Here is a 16,987-nt window from a genome sequence, read left to right as displayed (position 1 = left end):
GGGAGAAAAATGATAATTGTCATGTCTTTGAACGAGCACGATATGGAATTAGTAAGAATAAAGAACGTCGTGTATCCGAGGGCCAACAGGGATAATAAAGGGCCTTACTCTGAATGTTGTTGCCTTGTGCTGACAAGGCAAAGTTACATTAAAAGGTGACAGTTTCGCTCGAAAGACGAATAATTTACAATGAAAGCACTCTGCTAGGCTATTACACAGATAACGATCGTAGTTTTATGGCCAGCATAACCTCCAGTAAAGATTCACTTATTAACTAAACACGCGTTGTGTCGTGCACCCAAAGATACAGATTCATATTCATAGGGGTGTGCGAATATTCGGAACTTTCAAATAACGAATGGGGTCCTATTCGGTTCGGTCTTCAAATCGAATAGTCACTATTCGTAAATGCAAATATTTTTTAATACTTTTGTAATCTTGTAAAAAGGTCAACTGCGTTCAATTAGACTTTAATTAAAGTTCGTTGAAAACTACGGTAAATTTTCACCTCCGTGGTCATAGTATAGACAAAACTTGAGAACTTGCGTAGTGGAGCAGGCTACATCACTTAAGCGGCCATACTTTAAAGGCTAGGCAGTGATCATTCGCACTTTCTGAAGAGTCCTGCTTCATTCTTAATGCTTCTCAATGCTTCATTCGTGCTTTTAATAAACAACGCTTCATAACGTACCATGTAATGACACAAACTTGCTAACTATAATACTACTTGGACATGAACATCATTGTGTAATAATTCGATTCACTTCTTGCATTATTCGATTTGTATTCGATTTGTTCTCAAAACTCACGATTCGCACACCTCTATTCACGACGCTGTCTTGATTAGGAGTGCCGGTAGCGGGGAGCGCTCATGCTTTGTTCCGTGCTGTCACTCCCATCCCCATCAAAACTCTGCCGCTCCTGTGAAATTCGACAGATCAGGTGACTTCCCACACTGACCTTATTGGATGACACCGCCCATCAGGCATGCACGCTCGCGCTTGCACCGCAGTTCACGCGACTTCCAACAGTCGGCATACTGTTGGAAGTCGCGCCTGCTACGTCACACAAGGGGCAGCGCACAAACGGCCATTTGAGCGCGTCTCGAGTGCCCGTTTAAGGCGGAGCGGTTGCATTCCGCTCATCTCCCACAGTTACACGCAGCTGCAGTATACATCAGCTAAGCGGGAATGGTTGTGCGCGTGCGTACTGCGCTGATGTCGACAGCAGCACGTAGAATGTTACCCTCGCTCCACTGCAAAGTCGATTGAGCGGGGCGTGAAGGATTCGTCTACTTTGTGGTTTTCCAGCCAAGATGGTTGCGCGCGGCTCGCGTTTCCAAGAGACGCACTTATTAAAAATGCGAAATCAATATTTTTCTGCAGAGCCTCAGCGCGTGAAATGTGAATGGAGCGGTTCGTAAACGCCGCTCAGCGAAAACTGTCTACGGCTTTATCAGACAACGTGGTTATGAGCAATACAGACAGGAACAGTGTTACACAATCTTTATTTTAGCCCTCCGCTTTTACGACACGGATGACCAGTTCACAGTCATAAGGCTCATATAAAATGCATGTTTCGCCTTCTCTTTGTATCATTTGACTATGACTCAGCTTATTAAGAAAGAATTTATCCGTCCTTGTATGTCACATTATCGATGCAGGTTCGACACCACTACTACGTCACTGTGCTACATGGCTTTTATCCTCGCGAAGTATCCGGATATTCAAAAAAAGCTTCGCGAAGAAGTCTTGGAAGCCTTGTCTACATCGGTACGTGGTATTAATTTTATTTATTTGTAGTGTAGATAGAATGTTACGCGGGTTCTTTTCATTACGTATGCAGATGTTCATAACGTCTTAGCCCCTTCATTATTAACGATATGAACTATAATATCCGAGGATCCACACGTCTGCTAGTTTGCCCCGCAGTTTCGGCTACATAAACTGGCCATCACGAATTTCACTTCTCCAATGCAACGTTGTTTTACTGCCTCTGGATCGGGAACGAAAGCACACTGGTTCTACATTGGAATGGCTGACATACTACGTGCGGCTACTGCGACATCGAAGAAATATTGAACGCCTACCTACGATTTTGTTCCTGTTAGGACGTCCAGCTCCGCCCCCTCAGGACAGCCTTAAACCAGCTGGACTCAAGACCATTTTTAGAAGCTAAGATTCTTGCACCAAGGCTGTGCGTGTCGCTAGCGCGGAAAGCAACGAATGAGTTTTAATGAGTCAGCATTATAGGGCTACTCCCCTCGGAAATATGTCCATCCGCCTGTCTGTACCACGTGACACGATGCTATTCATAGTTATACATGGGATCCTATGGCGGTATATATGAGAATGCCTTACGACTACGCATGACTAAATGATATTTATGATTATGACTACATATGACATATGAGCGACTGGAAAGAATGCTTACGCACTATCCGACAAGTCCCACTATAGAGTTTCTGCAGTAATTTTTACAATACTTGAAGTTGACAGGTATCTGCGATCGTTTGTGGGTTCGGTATGCTCCTTCGAGTGTGCGCGCGATATCTGCTCTCTCTATCACGCCGCTATCACTTGCGATGCAATGCAGCGCTTGGAGTGTGCAGAAAGGCGCGCTCGTAAAGTTCACCTGTTACAATACGCCCCCCCCCCCCCCCCCCCCTCACATGTTCTGTTGTTTTGGTTGTCGACGTTTGTCTCAATTAGGTTAGGTGGGTAGTTTGACTGTTTCTTAACTTGTGCAGTCAAAAGTAGCGAGTTGCGACTGCCAGATACTCGTTTACTTTAGTTGTTTGCGTGGTACAGCGCTGGCCGACGGGCTTGGCGTCTGACCAAAGGACGAGCACTCTGCTCACTCTACTCCCAAAGTGTTCGTCGGCCTCCAAAGAAAGTATGTTCAGTGCAGCGATGCATCTGTGCATGTCCGAGCAACCGTCCAACTGCCAACAAGAAGTATCAGGTCAAAATTCCTATGACAGAAGAGAGATGTCAAAGCAACTGAATGACAACAATGAAGTTATTATAAGCGCTGGTATCTGTGCATGTCCAATCAGCCGTCCAACAGCAAACAAGAAGTGACAAGTCAAAATTCACATGACAGAAGAGAGCAGTCAAAGCGACGGACTGGCTTTGTGTATATCGCCTGCGGCCCAGTTGGCTATACAGGTTCAGTAAAACGAACCATGCTAATAGAAACGTGTTAAGTGAAGTTTAGTGTGGCGCTGCTTCTAATTCTCTCTCTCTCTCTCTCCTTTTCTTTAGGGCAAGCTAGATTACGAGACCATCATGCAGAAAATGAAATATCTCGGTCAAGTTGTGGACGAAACGCTGAGGCTGTATCCGCCGGGACTGCTGTACGTAACTAGGCTAAACCAAGTGGGTTTTTTGTTATATGGGCACTGTTTTACAGCAGAGCGCGACATTGAAAACCTACCTACCCTGCGATACAAAACAATATTGATTTCGCTGAGATATGTGTGTGTAGAGGCTAGGCTACATTTTGAGTCTTTTCTTGACCAACTCCTTCTTAAAGCCACATCGCTGCCATTGGACAACAAGCAGACAGAGATGCATACCTATTATGGTGAAAAGACGAGAGACCATCCGAAGAAACTTACCGGACGGGAAAGAGCATCACTATATCGAAAAATGCTGTCTGGAAAAAGAGAAAGCAGAGTATACTGTAGTCCACTTGTTTCTAGGCTAGTTAGTTCATTAAGGCTTCAACTGGAGCTAGTTGGTATGCCATCGTGCTGTTTACTGCGCTGTATTTTCCACAGAAGGGTCAAAATAAATGAATTGGACAAACGCGTACGCGCATGTTTGTCGGTTTCGTTTATTTTGTCCTTTGCGTGAAAAATACAACGTAGTAAACAGAACGATAGTTACTTCATACTTATTAAGGTCTGAAGGGCGTAAAATCATGTGAAAGAACGACCGGAGAAGCATGAGCGTTACTACAGCACTAAAGGCTCCACGTGGTTAAAGCTCGCCTCTTTTCAATGTTAAGTAAAAAACAAACTAGTCCAGAAACAAGTACTTTGAAGAGTTACATGGGTGCATTAGATATAGTGTACTAAAGGCGACCGCGCTTCGATGTCTGGGAAAAGACGACGACGATGAGTGGTGGTTGTTGTTGATGCTCTAGCTCGCGCCCGCCAGTAACCAGACCTGCCTTTCGATTAGCCTTCTACAACGCCACGTCCAGGCCTGCTTGAATACCAACACCCCCATTTTAAGTGGTGGAGGTAGCGGGGTACTGTTCATCCTGGAACTTCGCAGCCGGACACTACCATTAGCTTTCACCACGACTGATCCTGGCCCATCGCAAGCTGCTCCCGTGCCAACGACAATCCACTGTGCTGGCGTGCCCCGACAACACGACCCACCTATTGACCCTTTTCGCGGAGCAGTTGTTTTAGAGAAACGAGATGGCGCTCACGGCGGCGCGCCATACCTCTCCTCAGCGACCGCGCACGAATACGAAACCATTACCGCTTCTACCTTGCTTCTGTGCGATTAGCTGCCGGAAATGCAACTGAGTTTTCGCTGTGCTCCAATTATGCTAGATTGAATCATGTGGATTGAAGACGTGTGCAGTAGTTGGCTGCAAAAATAGTGACTGGCATGTGAAGGAATAGAATGAATCTGTGTGGCCAAGTTTGCAGACCGCTGCTGCAACTGTCCGAACGTGTTACCGGCACTTCGTGATGTACGGCTTTCCTCGAGGATACAGAACTTTGCTCATCCGCCAGCCTTGTATCGCTAACCTTCAGAGAAAGGGCTTCATCCCCAGAACGTCGGCAAGAGTGAGTACCACTCGTTAAAAAATGACAAAGGGAGTAGCGCCGCTTCCTGTCATAGTAAGTTTCGCGCACGTTATCTATACACATCTTTCCCAAATGGCAGAAAAACTTACGCCCACTCTATCGCCGACGTATCAAGAATAAGTGAATGGGCGCACACTTGAATATATGCGCACTGTATGCGCACAATAAATGACGGACTACACCTATGGGCCACGTATGGTCGAAGCTGAATGTTCCGTGACGGTCCACAAGAGTAAGCGAGTTACTAGTTGTAATATATATTTGCTACAAGGTACCCAATGTACAAAACTGCTACGTTTCAAGCCTTGTGCACAGCAAGAACAATTAATTATATCGCAACTGAGCACACCCGCGAGCGATTAGGCAGAAAATAATCAGATAGTGGCCGCACTGAGGAACTTCACTGAGTCAGAAACTGACAAGGCACTGCTTCAAAATATTTGCCGAATAAAGAACAAAGAGCAAAACACACTAATCCTGACTGAATTTATAATCGGAAAGCTTGGATAGCTTGGAATACATATTTAACCCCGCTTTTAGAACAAGCACCATATACGCTGCTTGCGCCTTTTGGACATAGCTTAATCAGCTCCGAAATCGCTTTTGCATGTTCTCTGAAGCTGTGTCGTCCACCTAGTCACCGTCTACAATATCTCCGAAAACAGAGGTTTTCTAAGCCGCGCCGGCGTCATACACTTACATTGTAATCAAGGAGGCAACGGAGGCAGTTGAGGCAAGCAATGAACGCGTCACCACGTGATCAAACATGGCAGCGCCCACGGGATCGCCGCGAAAAGGGTCAATATTTAGCGGCGCCGACGACCAGGACGTCGCGGATTGGATCCTCGAGTACGAACGAGTGAGCTCTTGTAACAAATGGGATGACCGCGCCAACCTCACGAACGTTCACTTTTACGTCACTAATGTAGCCGGCCTCTGGTTCAAAAACCATGAAACCGAAATCACGAACTGGTCGACCTTCACGGCAGCTGTCGCGGAGGTCTTCGGTCGTCCTGCCGTGCGCCGGCTTCGCGCGGAACAGCGCTTGCACAGTCGAGTCCAACGCAGGGAGGAGACGTTTACAAGCTACATCGAAGATGTTCTCTCCCTGTGCAAGCGCGTCGACCCATCTCTCGCCGAAGGGGAAAAATAAAGGACATCATGAAAGGAGTCGACGACGATGCATTTCAGAGGCTTGTTGCTAGAAACCCCCAGACAGTAGCCGACGTGATACAACTCTGCCAGACTTACGATGAGCTGCGAAAGCAGCGTGCGTCGACGCGCCGTGCTGCTCAAGATACAGCAGACATTTCCACCCTTGCCAACGACGCCACTGCTGATCACACCGTTTTGCTACCACACATAAAGCAGTTCATCCGCGAGGAAGTTGCACGTCAACTTTCCCTTGTCGCTCACACACCTGAGCAAGCGACGTCATCTTTAGAGCCACCTCTTCAACACGTCATTGAGACGCAAGTCGCCCAGGCACTACCAGCTGCCCCTCCGGCGTTGCCTGTCACTACGCCACTAACTTACGCTGCCGTTCTTGCCAGACCACAGGCCCCATCTCTTTCTGGCGCCTACCGGGCCACCGGGTCCTTCTACACGTCGCCGCCACCTTCACGCACGGTGCCGCATCCTTCTTTGCCCACCGGACCATCTATTGTGAACCCGTAGCGTACCTTTGATAACCGGCCAATATGCTTCGCATGTGGTCTTGCGGGCCATATAGCCCGCCACTGTCACCGTCGCAGCTTCCGCTCTCAAACGTTTTGGCTTCACCTACCTATGAAGGTGCTCAGCATTCACCACGAGTTTCTTCTCCTGTCGCCGACCCGTTTCCTACACGCCGCCCGTATGACTCGCGCCGGTCGTCTTCTCCCCGTCGCCGATCAATCTCCCCGATGCTTCGCTGACCTAGCCCCGCACGAGAGGAAAACTAACAGCCGCAGTTCCTGAGACAAGAACTGCGCCGTCATCGAACTCTCCAAGACCTCATTTTTACCCGCCTAACGAAATTAACTTATTGGTAGAAGGTATCAAGTACGTGCACTTGTCGACACAGGAGCTGTTGTTTCTGTAATTAGCGAAAAATTGTGCCGCGATCTGAGAAAAGTGACCACCCCGCTTACCGATGTTTCCCTGCGTACGGCGACCTCGCATCACGTCAAGCCTACCGCTCAGTGCACAGCCCGTGTCATTATTCAAAATGTTATGTATGCCGTTAAGTTTATCGTCCTGCCCCGATCATCCTACGACGTAATCCTAGGATGGGATTTTCTATCTACTCATCAAGCCCTCGTGGACTGCGCTCGTGCCGAACTCACATTGACGACGCCGTGCCCTGACCTCGACGAGGAGTCTTGCGTCGCTGGCACGTAGAACATGATCGGACATGCTGTCGGGCATGGCGGTGCATGCCACGCCAGTAGTGCCGAGGCCTAATACGTGAATACGTCTTCAGGAAACCTGCGTGACCACATTGTGGGTCGTCGTGGAGGGTGGAGCAGATTTCGGAGCGCGGATGGCGGGGAATGACGAGGAGCCACTTACGGCCGCCGGGGTTGTAATTCCGGCGGTACAGCACGTCTTCCCGAGTGGTGAAGTGCTCACTATGTACGTCTCGTCAGACCACTCCAATTGGGACCGAGTGCTATATTTTGTTACTTTTGCTTACAACACCGCCGTTCAAAGCATAACTGGATTCTCCCCTTTCTTTCTCCTTCACGGGCGCGAACCTTCTTGCACCATGGACACTATTCTTTTGTACCGGCCTGACGCCTCAGAATCCACAACTCTATCTCAAGCAGCTACATACGCTGAAGAATGCTGCCAACTTGCACGTTCATTCACATCACAAGACCAGTGGCGCCAGAAGCAACACCACGATGCCTCCGCTACGACTACGTGATATGCTCCTGGCTCGCTAGTCTGGCTGCGTGTCCCGCCCACTACACCTGGCCTTTCAACGAAGCTGGTCTCCAAGTATTAGGATCCATATCGTGTACTTAACCAAACATCTCCGGTGAACTACCTCATCGAGCCGTTAGAACCGTCTTCTGACCATCGTCGTCGCGGCCAAGAAATTGTCCACGTGTCCCGACTCAAGCAGTGCTACGATCCCCCTGTGTTTTCTTGCCCCTAGGTCGCCAGGATGTCTCCTTATTCCGCGGGGGGTAATTGTACTGAAGGCGAATGACCGCGCTTCGATATCTGGGAAAAGACGACGTCGATGAGTGGTGGTTGTTGTTGATGCTATAGCTCGCGCTCGCCAGTAACCAGACCTGCCTTTCGATTAGCCTTCTACAACGCCACGTCCAGGCCTGCTTGAAGACCAACACCCCCATTTTAATAGCATCAATCGCCAATCGGCTGTTCCCCTTATTTCCTTCTTTTATTTCTTTTCTCTAACCTTTTGCAACCCTTTTTTTCGTTTCTCCAGTACAGTGTTGCCAATCGAAGATAGCCTTTGGTAACCTCCCTATCCTTACTTTCTCTCATCTGATCGGCATTTCATCATAATATATAGATATTGCGATGAAACGCATTTGGATCGTTCGCGTCTCATGACTTTGTTGCGTGAATACTGGCGACAACGAACAATTCGGCAGTAATTTAAGTGGAAATATCCACGTGAACGAAACGAGCATCGCTTTCTTCGAGAGCCGAGTACTCCACGAGAAATGAATTTATGTGTGTCCTCCCTCACCCCCTCCTTGCGTCCTCTGTTCAGTGTATTTGAGCTGGCATGCAATTGCGGGACGCATGAATGGTGATATACGCCCTTTAAGTCAAGGAAACAAGCTTTACAAGCTCGGAGAACGATTGGTTATAGCATGCTGACATTGTTGACGCAGATTTGTGACGAGGCAAGCCAAAGAAGACTTCGAGTACAACGGCATCAAGTTCAAGGCCGGAACTGCGTTTATGGTGTCGCAGTACCACATACAAAGGGATCCTCAGTATTGGCCTAACGCGGAGGAGTTCGACCCGGAGAGGTGGGATGAGAAACGGAACCTAAGGATACTTTTGAAACGATCACTGTTGTTGAGACTCGGTTAGGAGCTGTATTTGAAGATAGGTTAACGTGTAGCTTTTCTAAGGTTACTTGCAGTGGCTTATCTCACAGCCACGACAACAATTCATCATCATTCGTGGCTAAATTTGTATCGTTGTCCTTTCTTATCCTGTTACAGAGCTGAGGAAATAATCAGTCACGAAACTTATTCGCCGCAACGTCCCGCTCACTGGCCGCTCTTCTAATAAGTTTGATTAAAGTATGCTGTACCTGAGGCACCAAGGGCTGGTTTAAATGTAGACGGATGTAGGCTCCTTGGAATGTTTACCGCGAATTCTTTCAGCTAAGTCAATGCAGTGCGATCGCTGTGTATGTGCCATTGTAGGCTTGGCGATTGCAGGTTCGCCCCAGAAAATGAAGCCTTACTGCAGAAGGGCGCCTATGTGCCCTTTGGCATAGGACCTCGAAGCTGCGTTGGAATAAGGCTGGGCTTGCTGAACCTTAAGTACACTGCCGCCAGAATGGTGCAGAAGTATCGCCTGGAACTGGGAGAGTCTCAGATGGTGAGTGCAACCGTAAACATTAAACGAAAATATTTAAAAAGCGAGACAGGTTAACCAACAAGCGGAGCAGGTGTTCTTGATATTTTTGTTAATTACACGGTTTGCAGGAAATTACTGTCGTGGGAGTCCAGAGGAAATGGTGTTCGCTGCCAACTTTGGGGACGCGGGTCCGATCCCGGCCACGGTCAACGCATATTGATAGGGGTTAAATGAAAAAAAATGTGGTTGATCCCTCTTATATAGGAATCGGTATAGAACACGAAAGTGAAACGTGTCTTCACAGAAGTAGTGTAATGTTTATTGCACATTGATATATAATGTCTATTGGTGTTTTGTGGCTAAAGCGCCCTTAGGCGTTGATGCACCCACGCTGACGCCTGGTGGCACGTCTCCTCCATCACGACTACCAACGTCGATGACCATGAGCAACCGTCGTGCATATGGAAGCTGCACTACGCTGCACACGCTAGCACAACGCGAAAGACGAAGCACGTAACTGACACACTAATACAACGCGCAAGACAAAGCACGTAACTGAATCGTCACCGAGTCAAATCAGCGCGTACAGCGCGTCGTAATTGCAGCCTCCGCGATCAACTTCAGAAACATTTTCAGAGCTAATTGCGGAGGCCACGCTCCGCTGTGCTGAGTACGGTGAACGCCACCTAGGTGGCGTTGGTAGTGCTTCTTGATGCCAGCGTCCCTTCGAATGCTGGCATCGAGGCGTCGTAGTGCTGAGACCACCGAAACGTTCACTGTCGGTGCGCGTTAGTGTCATAATGCAGTACTTCTCTTTTATTGCGATAGCAATTATATGGACACTCAAAAGCAGATTTCTGCCGTCGCCGTCGCCGTCGCCATCGCCGTGAGGTTCCGTATGACGTCAATGGAGATGAAATCGGCGCCGCGCGCCGAACGCTGCATGTGCGAGTGAAAGAGCGCGAGGGGCGCGCGCTTTTACGGGGAATGAACGCACGGCGGAGAACAAACGCGCTTTCTGCGCCGTACTCCCTTAAGGGCTGCAGAAGTAGGCGTCTCTTTCCTCCTTTACAATCACCATATATGTGGAGCAAACGCGCCTTCTTCCGACGCTCGAGAGGCCGTGGGGGAGGGGGGGGGAGGGAAGGGAGGCGACGTTTAGCTGTGGCACAAAATGCCTATTTATATAAAACCTTGTGAGGCGAGAAGGTGGTAAAGACTTCCGACGCTGCTCGACAAGTGTCCCGTTCTGATCTCGTCGAAAACCTCCGAGCCGCCCCCAGAGGCTCCGGCAACAGTCACCAACGCCGCGCGCGTTTTGTGCGAACGCAGGCAAAACGCCGACGGCGTTGACAACAGTTCTGTGTGTTGCTGGTGCTGCTGCATGTCCAAGTTTGTACAGCTGATAAAACTACTATCCTTACTCCGTATAGCTCTCTACAAATTTGTTATCGCAATTGATGCTTCGCCTTTCGGGTGAAACTGCGACAACTTTTCTGCTCGTAGGCGGCGGCACCGCCCCGAGCAAGAGCGCGGGTACACGGAGGAGTGTTAGATATATAAGGCGCGTCTGTGTAGCTCTCTGCAAATGCGTTTGTGGCGCAATGGGTTAAACGCTCGGCGATCTATCGTCGCGGACCGAGAGGTCGTGGGTTCGGTTTCCAAATTTTCCATGTTTGTGGAACTTTTTCTTCTGGTTTCTTTCTTTGTATTATGTTCTATGACGTATTTCCGTGACGGAAATACGTCAGTGAAGTCTTGGTGGACCCCGGCATAAAACACTTTCGTGTTAAAAAAAAAGCGCTTGTGACCTAAACTTAAGTGCACGTTAAAGAACCCCAGGTGCTCAAAATTAATCTGTAGTCTCCGATTACGGCGTGCCTCATAATCAGATCATGAGTCTGGCACGTAAAATTTTAAGAATTTTTATCTGGAATTGTTGCTTCCTATAAGTGGCTCTTCGAGTGCAACCACCAATATTAAACAGATAACGATTGTGTATTGAATAAGGGAGACAAATGTCAAGCTGTGGCAATGTGTGGAGCAGGTGTTATCGAGATTTTCTTGAAGTACACGGCTATAAGAAAAATGTTCATGCCTATAAGTGAAGAAAGGAGTAGCTCCAGAGTAGCCCCAAAGGAGTAGCCCCGGCTACTCCTTTGAACTTAAGCACATAAGAGAGATACGCATCAGTACAGTTCACTTATAACATTTTATACACAATAGGCAAGCAATACGTGAGGCAGGAGAAGAACGTGGCGCTGTTAAAGAGAGCATCTAATGTTAAGACAAACATACCTCAGCTACGGTTGATGAACTATCGAGGAAAAAACGAAAAAAAAGCTCTACTTATAAAGCGCCATCCAATAAAAAAATACTGAAGTTACTGGCGTCATTTGTCAGCTGTTATTGATGCCAAAATACAACCGGGGTCCGTGTTGTCAAAATACTCTGTTCTATTTTATTCTTCTTGTTTTTCCTAATTGGCTGACGTGGCACCACACCTTCGTTTTTCGCTGCTATCGGCCATTCACCATGAAGTGATAGGAAAGGAACAAAATCGGAGGAACACAATCCCCTATACATTACGGCCACTGGGTAATTGCTTTAAAGGAGCGGGCCATGACCTGTTTTTAATCACTCCGGCTTCGTTCAGTGCCTTCGCCGTGCCTTTCTGGTGTCCAACTGTCAACAGCTGCTTCTGAGCGAATACTGGCTTGCGAAGACATTAAAAAAAGATGACCGCCAGTATTATTTCTGTCAGGGCCCTTATTTACGACAGAAATAATTCTTTTTTCCAATGAGTGCAGGATGGTGGTTAACTCGTCGTACGCTGGTTAATGCGACTTCGACCAAACACATTAGACTGAAAATAAATGCTTTCCCAGCGCATCCGACGCGGAGCACAGACATCGTGCGTCTATCATGTCGTCCGTGTCTAATGCGCTGGTAAAACATAGATTAGGCAGCACCGACTAACCCAACGCTCAAACTCACTGAAAATAAATAGATTGCTGACTCTGCGAAGCACTCGTCACAAGTGATCTGATTACGCCACAGCATGCAGGAAGTGACAATGAGATTGCAGAGTGAAACATTAGCAATATAATAAAAAGAAAAAATAACATTTTGTAAGGTAATTTAGAACCGTCTTGCTTTCTTTTTGCTAAAGTTAAACACTCCCATTTGTTTCAGGGTTCCATGGAAATCGGCGCTTATGGTATGGTCTCGACGCCTGGTAGGGGACCCTGGATAAAATTCTATCGAGTTTGAAGGAGACCAATCGTCGTCATTCGTGGAATCCCGTGTGTTACAGCGCCACAACTTTATGCTGAACTAGGCGTTTCCCGGTGAAAGTGTGTCTAACTTGTTCGTGCGCTCAGTACTTGCAAATGTGCTCTATAAAATGCGTGGGACCTGTAATTTCTTAAAGGGAATATTATTGCCTCACCCAACTCTGCGTATTTTTATTTCACCGATATTTTAGCAATAGAAACCTTACTGCGCATCTAAGTAATTACCTATAGCGAAGTTGTATAGTTCTTGTTAGTCTTTTTTTTTTGTATTGCGTTAACATTGCTCTTTCATCTTCACCAGCTACCACTTGTATAATTTCTTTGTACAGCTTTTTTGCTGACTTTCATTTATCGCGTTATTTATATTGTTAGATATTGGTTCTTTCATGTTTACCCGCTAACAATGTATAATTTCTTTGTACGCCTTTCTTCTTTTTGCTAATTTCCTGTATACTCCCCTCACGCAATACTCCTTCGGGAGCCTGTGAGGTAACTGAATAAATAAATAAAATAAATAAATAAACTATATGTCCTTTCATTTATTTATGCAAATTAAACTCTGTGCAGCACGAACTTCTGTGTTCGTGCTTTTCTTTTTTTTTTCTTGTAAATAATGTGCACTAAAGTGTTCGCCTAACTAAGTGCTATAATCATACAGCAATCACAGGTTGAGTGCCGAGACGGCCAAAATAAAGCGAAAATGAGAACGAGATAGAGCAGCACCAACGAGGCAACGCGCAGAGTTGCTGCCGCGCAACTTCCTCTTCACAACCACGCTCTCTCTCTCTCTCTCTCGACCCCGCCCGCGTTTTTCCGTTTCCCGCGTTCGCGTCGGAGCAACGCGGGCGGCGTCGGCAGCGGCTCGGCAGGTTTCGACCAGCCACGCCCCGGCGAGTATGAGGCGCAGCTTGGCCGTGACGTCCCCGCGGAGATAAAACTCGGAGCCGCCGCGACGGCGGCGCAACTCTTGTTGACTCTGTGGCGAGTACATGTAGCCTTGACATGGGACGACCAAAGAAGTTCCGGACGCGACTTTACAATAGACCGATCACACCGATCGATCGGCGCATGCGCCGGTTTTCCGGAAGTAGCACTCACACCATCTTGGTTGTAGTCAACTGGTCAACTACACCACCGCTATGGTGGCTACCACCGCAGTCCGTGCTCGTTGAGTACTAACACACGAGCTTCCCAGACATCTCTGCGACTACACCTACCGAGAAACATTCGGGATGTATTTTAAGAAATTACATCGGCTGTTCATTGCAGCATGCGAGGCGAACGTTGAAAAGTGCCTGCTGTTCTTTCATTTCGGTTGTTACCAGCTGATTACGCGTTGAGTATCGTATTTGTTCGAGCTTTGCATGTAGTACATGCTGATGTACGCGGTCGTTTTGCGTTACTATTTTTGCACACGTGCAACGCTATGTTTGCTTAGCGACGGACATAATAGGATTTGTAAACCTGTTGGAGACAGGTTTCAAATGCAGTGCCGTAACTTTCGTGCCCTAATGATGCTTACCTACATGGGTTTCACGCACGACTTGCAGACTTGGGTAACAGCGATATCTAGAAGTTCTTAGGTATCGGCGTCTTTAACCGCTCCGCGGTTAAAAACGCCGATAGCCAATCATCGCCAGGGCATCGATAGCCAATCAATAGGTAATCGATAATCGATCAATAATCAATATATTACGGAAAATTCTGGAAATGACTTCGTAGTGCTTAGCCTAGCCCAAATACGTAGTCAATACCTTGCGCTAGCCAATCAATAGGTAATCGGTAATCGATCAATAAGCAATAAATTCTGGAAAATGCTGGGGATGACTTGGTAGGGCTTAGCCTACCCCGAAAGCTAGGACTAGTAGGTGTCCATCAGCTCCACTGTCTCTTTAGGATTGCGCCTCCAGTGCAAGCTACGCAATTTTTTTTGCATGCGAGCGAATAGGCATGGAGTAGTGCCTGACACCGGCAAGAAAATAATATTGCCGAGAGCTAGTGGCGCTATATACTAGTTCAGGTGCAACCAAATTATGAAGGCCCACTAAGCTTCATCAAAGTCTCTCCCTCACTAGAACAGGAATTGGCCTCCCTGGTGCAGTATTCGGCCACTACCTCCCTCCACGGCCCATGGCCCATGGCCCTCAGTCCCCAGTGGCTGCGGAGCACCTGACCAAGGCGGCGGTCAGACCTGCTACGCGGCAGAGAGTGCTAAGAATGTCTGGGTCCGGACAGGCCGCCAATGGAAACTGAACCTGGCAACGCTCAACACGCGCACCCTCTCGAGTGAGGCTAGCTTAGCAGGACTATTTGAAGAATTATCGGGCATTGCCTGGGATATTATTGGCCTTAGTGAGGTTAGAACTGGTGAGGCTTACACAGTGCTGACTAACGGCCACGTCCTCTGCTACAAAGGTGTTCCAGACAAGAGAGAATCCGGGGTAGGATTTCTAGTCCATAAGAACATAGCGGGCAACATTGATGAATTCTACAGCATTAATGAGAGGGTAGCAGTCATCGTAATAAAGCTGAATAGGAGGTACAAAATGAAGGTAGTACAAGCCTACGCCCCAACCTCTAGTCACGATGATGAAGAAATAGAACAGTTTTATGAAGATGTTGAATTAGCAATCAGAAAGGTGCAAACTCAGTATAGTCATGGGCGACTGCAATGCAAAAGTGGGGAAAAAGCAGGTTGGTGAGCAAGCAATTGGCAACTACAGCATCGATTCTAGGAATGCAAGAGGAGAGACGTTAGTAGAACTCGCGGAAAGGAATAGGCTCCGAATAATGAATACCTTCTTCAGGAAGCGCAGCAACAGGAAGTGGACCTAATGGAGAAACAAGGAATGAAATAGATTTCATACTCTCTGCCAATCCAAGCATAGTGCAGGATGTAGAAGTGTTAGGTAAGGTAAAGTGCGGTGACCATAGGTTAGTGAGGTCTAGGATTTCTCTCAATTAGAAGAGATAAAGAGCGAAATTAGTCAAGAGGAAACAGGCCAACCTAGACGCAGTAAGGGTAAAAGCAGACCAATTCAGGCTGGTGCTCGCAAACAAATATGCAGCTTTAGAAAAGGAAGATCAAGCCAACATAGAGGTAATGAATGAAACCGTAACTAGGTTGATCTCAGAAGCAGCAATTGAAGTGGGAGGTAAGGCACCAAGGCAACCAGTAGGTAAGCTCTCCCAAGAAAGAAAGGACCTAATAAAGAAACTACAAAACGTGAAAACGTGAAAAAGAGGAAACAGCCCAACCTAGAGGCAGTAAGGGTAAAACTGGTTTACTTGACGGCAAAGAGATAGAGCAAGTCACCAGCCAGAAGTTTCTAGGTGTATGGTTTTCTGAAGGCTTGACATGGAACTCACATATAGGAAAACTAACGGTAGAACTCAGGAAAACCGTTGGATGTTTATACAAGCTCAGCCCAGTCTTACCAAAGTGGTTACAAATAGAATTATATTATGCCATTTTCTACTCTAAAATGACATACGGTATCTTGGTATGGGGTACTACTACTCAAACAAACTATCAAAAATTACTAGTTCTTCAAAAAAGAGTTTTGCGAGCATTCGAGCAATACCATGGTATTATCAGGGACTTGAAAACTAAACCGCTCTTTGAAAAATACGCAATACTAACGGTAACAAAGCTATCACTTTAAACTTCTTCAATATGTTAAACAAAACAAGCCACAGTGTCTTCAGAGCCTGCCTGACAATACTCATTATACCATGCGTCAGCAACGCCGGAAAATCCCAGCATTAAGGACAAATTATGGTAAGCAACACGTTCAGTATCAAATACCCACAATGTTAAATCGTTTACACGGTCTCATAGATTTCAATCCCATACCTTCGGGCACAACGGCTAGATTTGCCATCTACGCCGATCATATAACTATTTGGACAGAAGCAGCATATTATACTGACAAGGAAATAATGCAGACCGAGCTGCAGGCAGCTCTTCTTAGTTTAGAGGCGACGCTTAAGGAAATAGGACTGCAGCTCGCTCCACACAAAACAGAACTTATTATTGCGATAGCAATTATATGGACACTCAAAACCAGATTTCTGCCGTCGGCGTCGCCGTCGCCGTCGCCGTGAGGTTCCGTATGACGTCATTTGGAGAAGAAATCGTCGCCGCGCGCCGAACGCTGTATGTGCGAGTGAAAGGGCGCGAGGGGCGCGTCTTTCACGGGGAGTGAACGCACGGCGGAGAACAAACGCGCGTTCTGCACCGTGCTCGCTTAAGGGCTGCAGAAGTAGGCGTCTCTGTTCTCCTTCACAATCACCA

At 47.4% G+C, this 16,987-nt stretch overlaps 1 protein-coding gene across 8 annotated transcripts in view; it reads left to right on the top strand.

Moving 5' to 3' along the window:
• Positions 1–16,987, top strand: part of LOC119448445 (cytochrome P450 3A6-like) — a 105,580-nt gene that overhangs the window by 30,233 nt on the left and 58,360 nt on the right. Inside the window, exons 10-14 of one of the 8 annotated variants that reach the window (XM_037711744.2) lie at positions 1,664–1,772; positions 3,267–3,358; positions 8,692–8,832; positions 9,253–9,415; positions 12,590–12,843. The exons of 4 other annotated variants lie outside the window; for them this stretch is intronic. In XM_037711744.2, coding sequence (XP_037567672.1) covers positions 1,664–1,772; positions 3,267–3,358; positions 8,692–8,832; positions 9,253–9,415; positions 12,590–12,667 — 583 coding nt within the window. In that variant the 3' untranslated portion in view covers positions 12,668–12,843. Of the gene's footprint in view, positions 1–1,663; positions 1,773–3,266; positions 3,359–8,691; positions 8,833–9,252; positions 9,416–12,589; positions 12,844–16,987 lie in introns of those variants that run through there. 3 more of the 8 variants (XM_049665368.1, XM_049665365.1, XM_049665370.1) reach the window with 3 other exon arrangements.

This window comes from Dermacentor silvarum, chromosome 4 (assembly GCF_013339745.2).
Source record: "Dermacentor silvarum isolate Dsil-2018 chromosome 4, BIME_Dsil_1.4, whole genome shotgun sequence".
NCBI lineage: Eukaryota > Metazoa > Arthropoda > Arachnida > Ixodida > Ixodidae > Dermacentor > Dermacentor silvarum.
The sequence above is the reverse complement of the archived record's forward strand: the minus strand, read 5'-3'. Positions and strand labels throughout refer to the sequence as shown.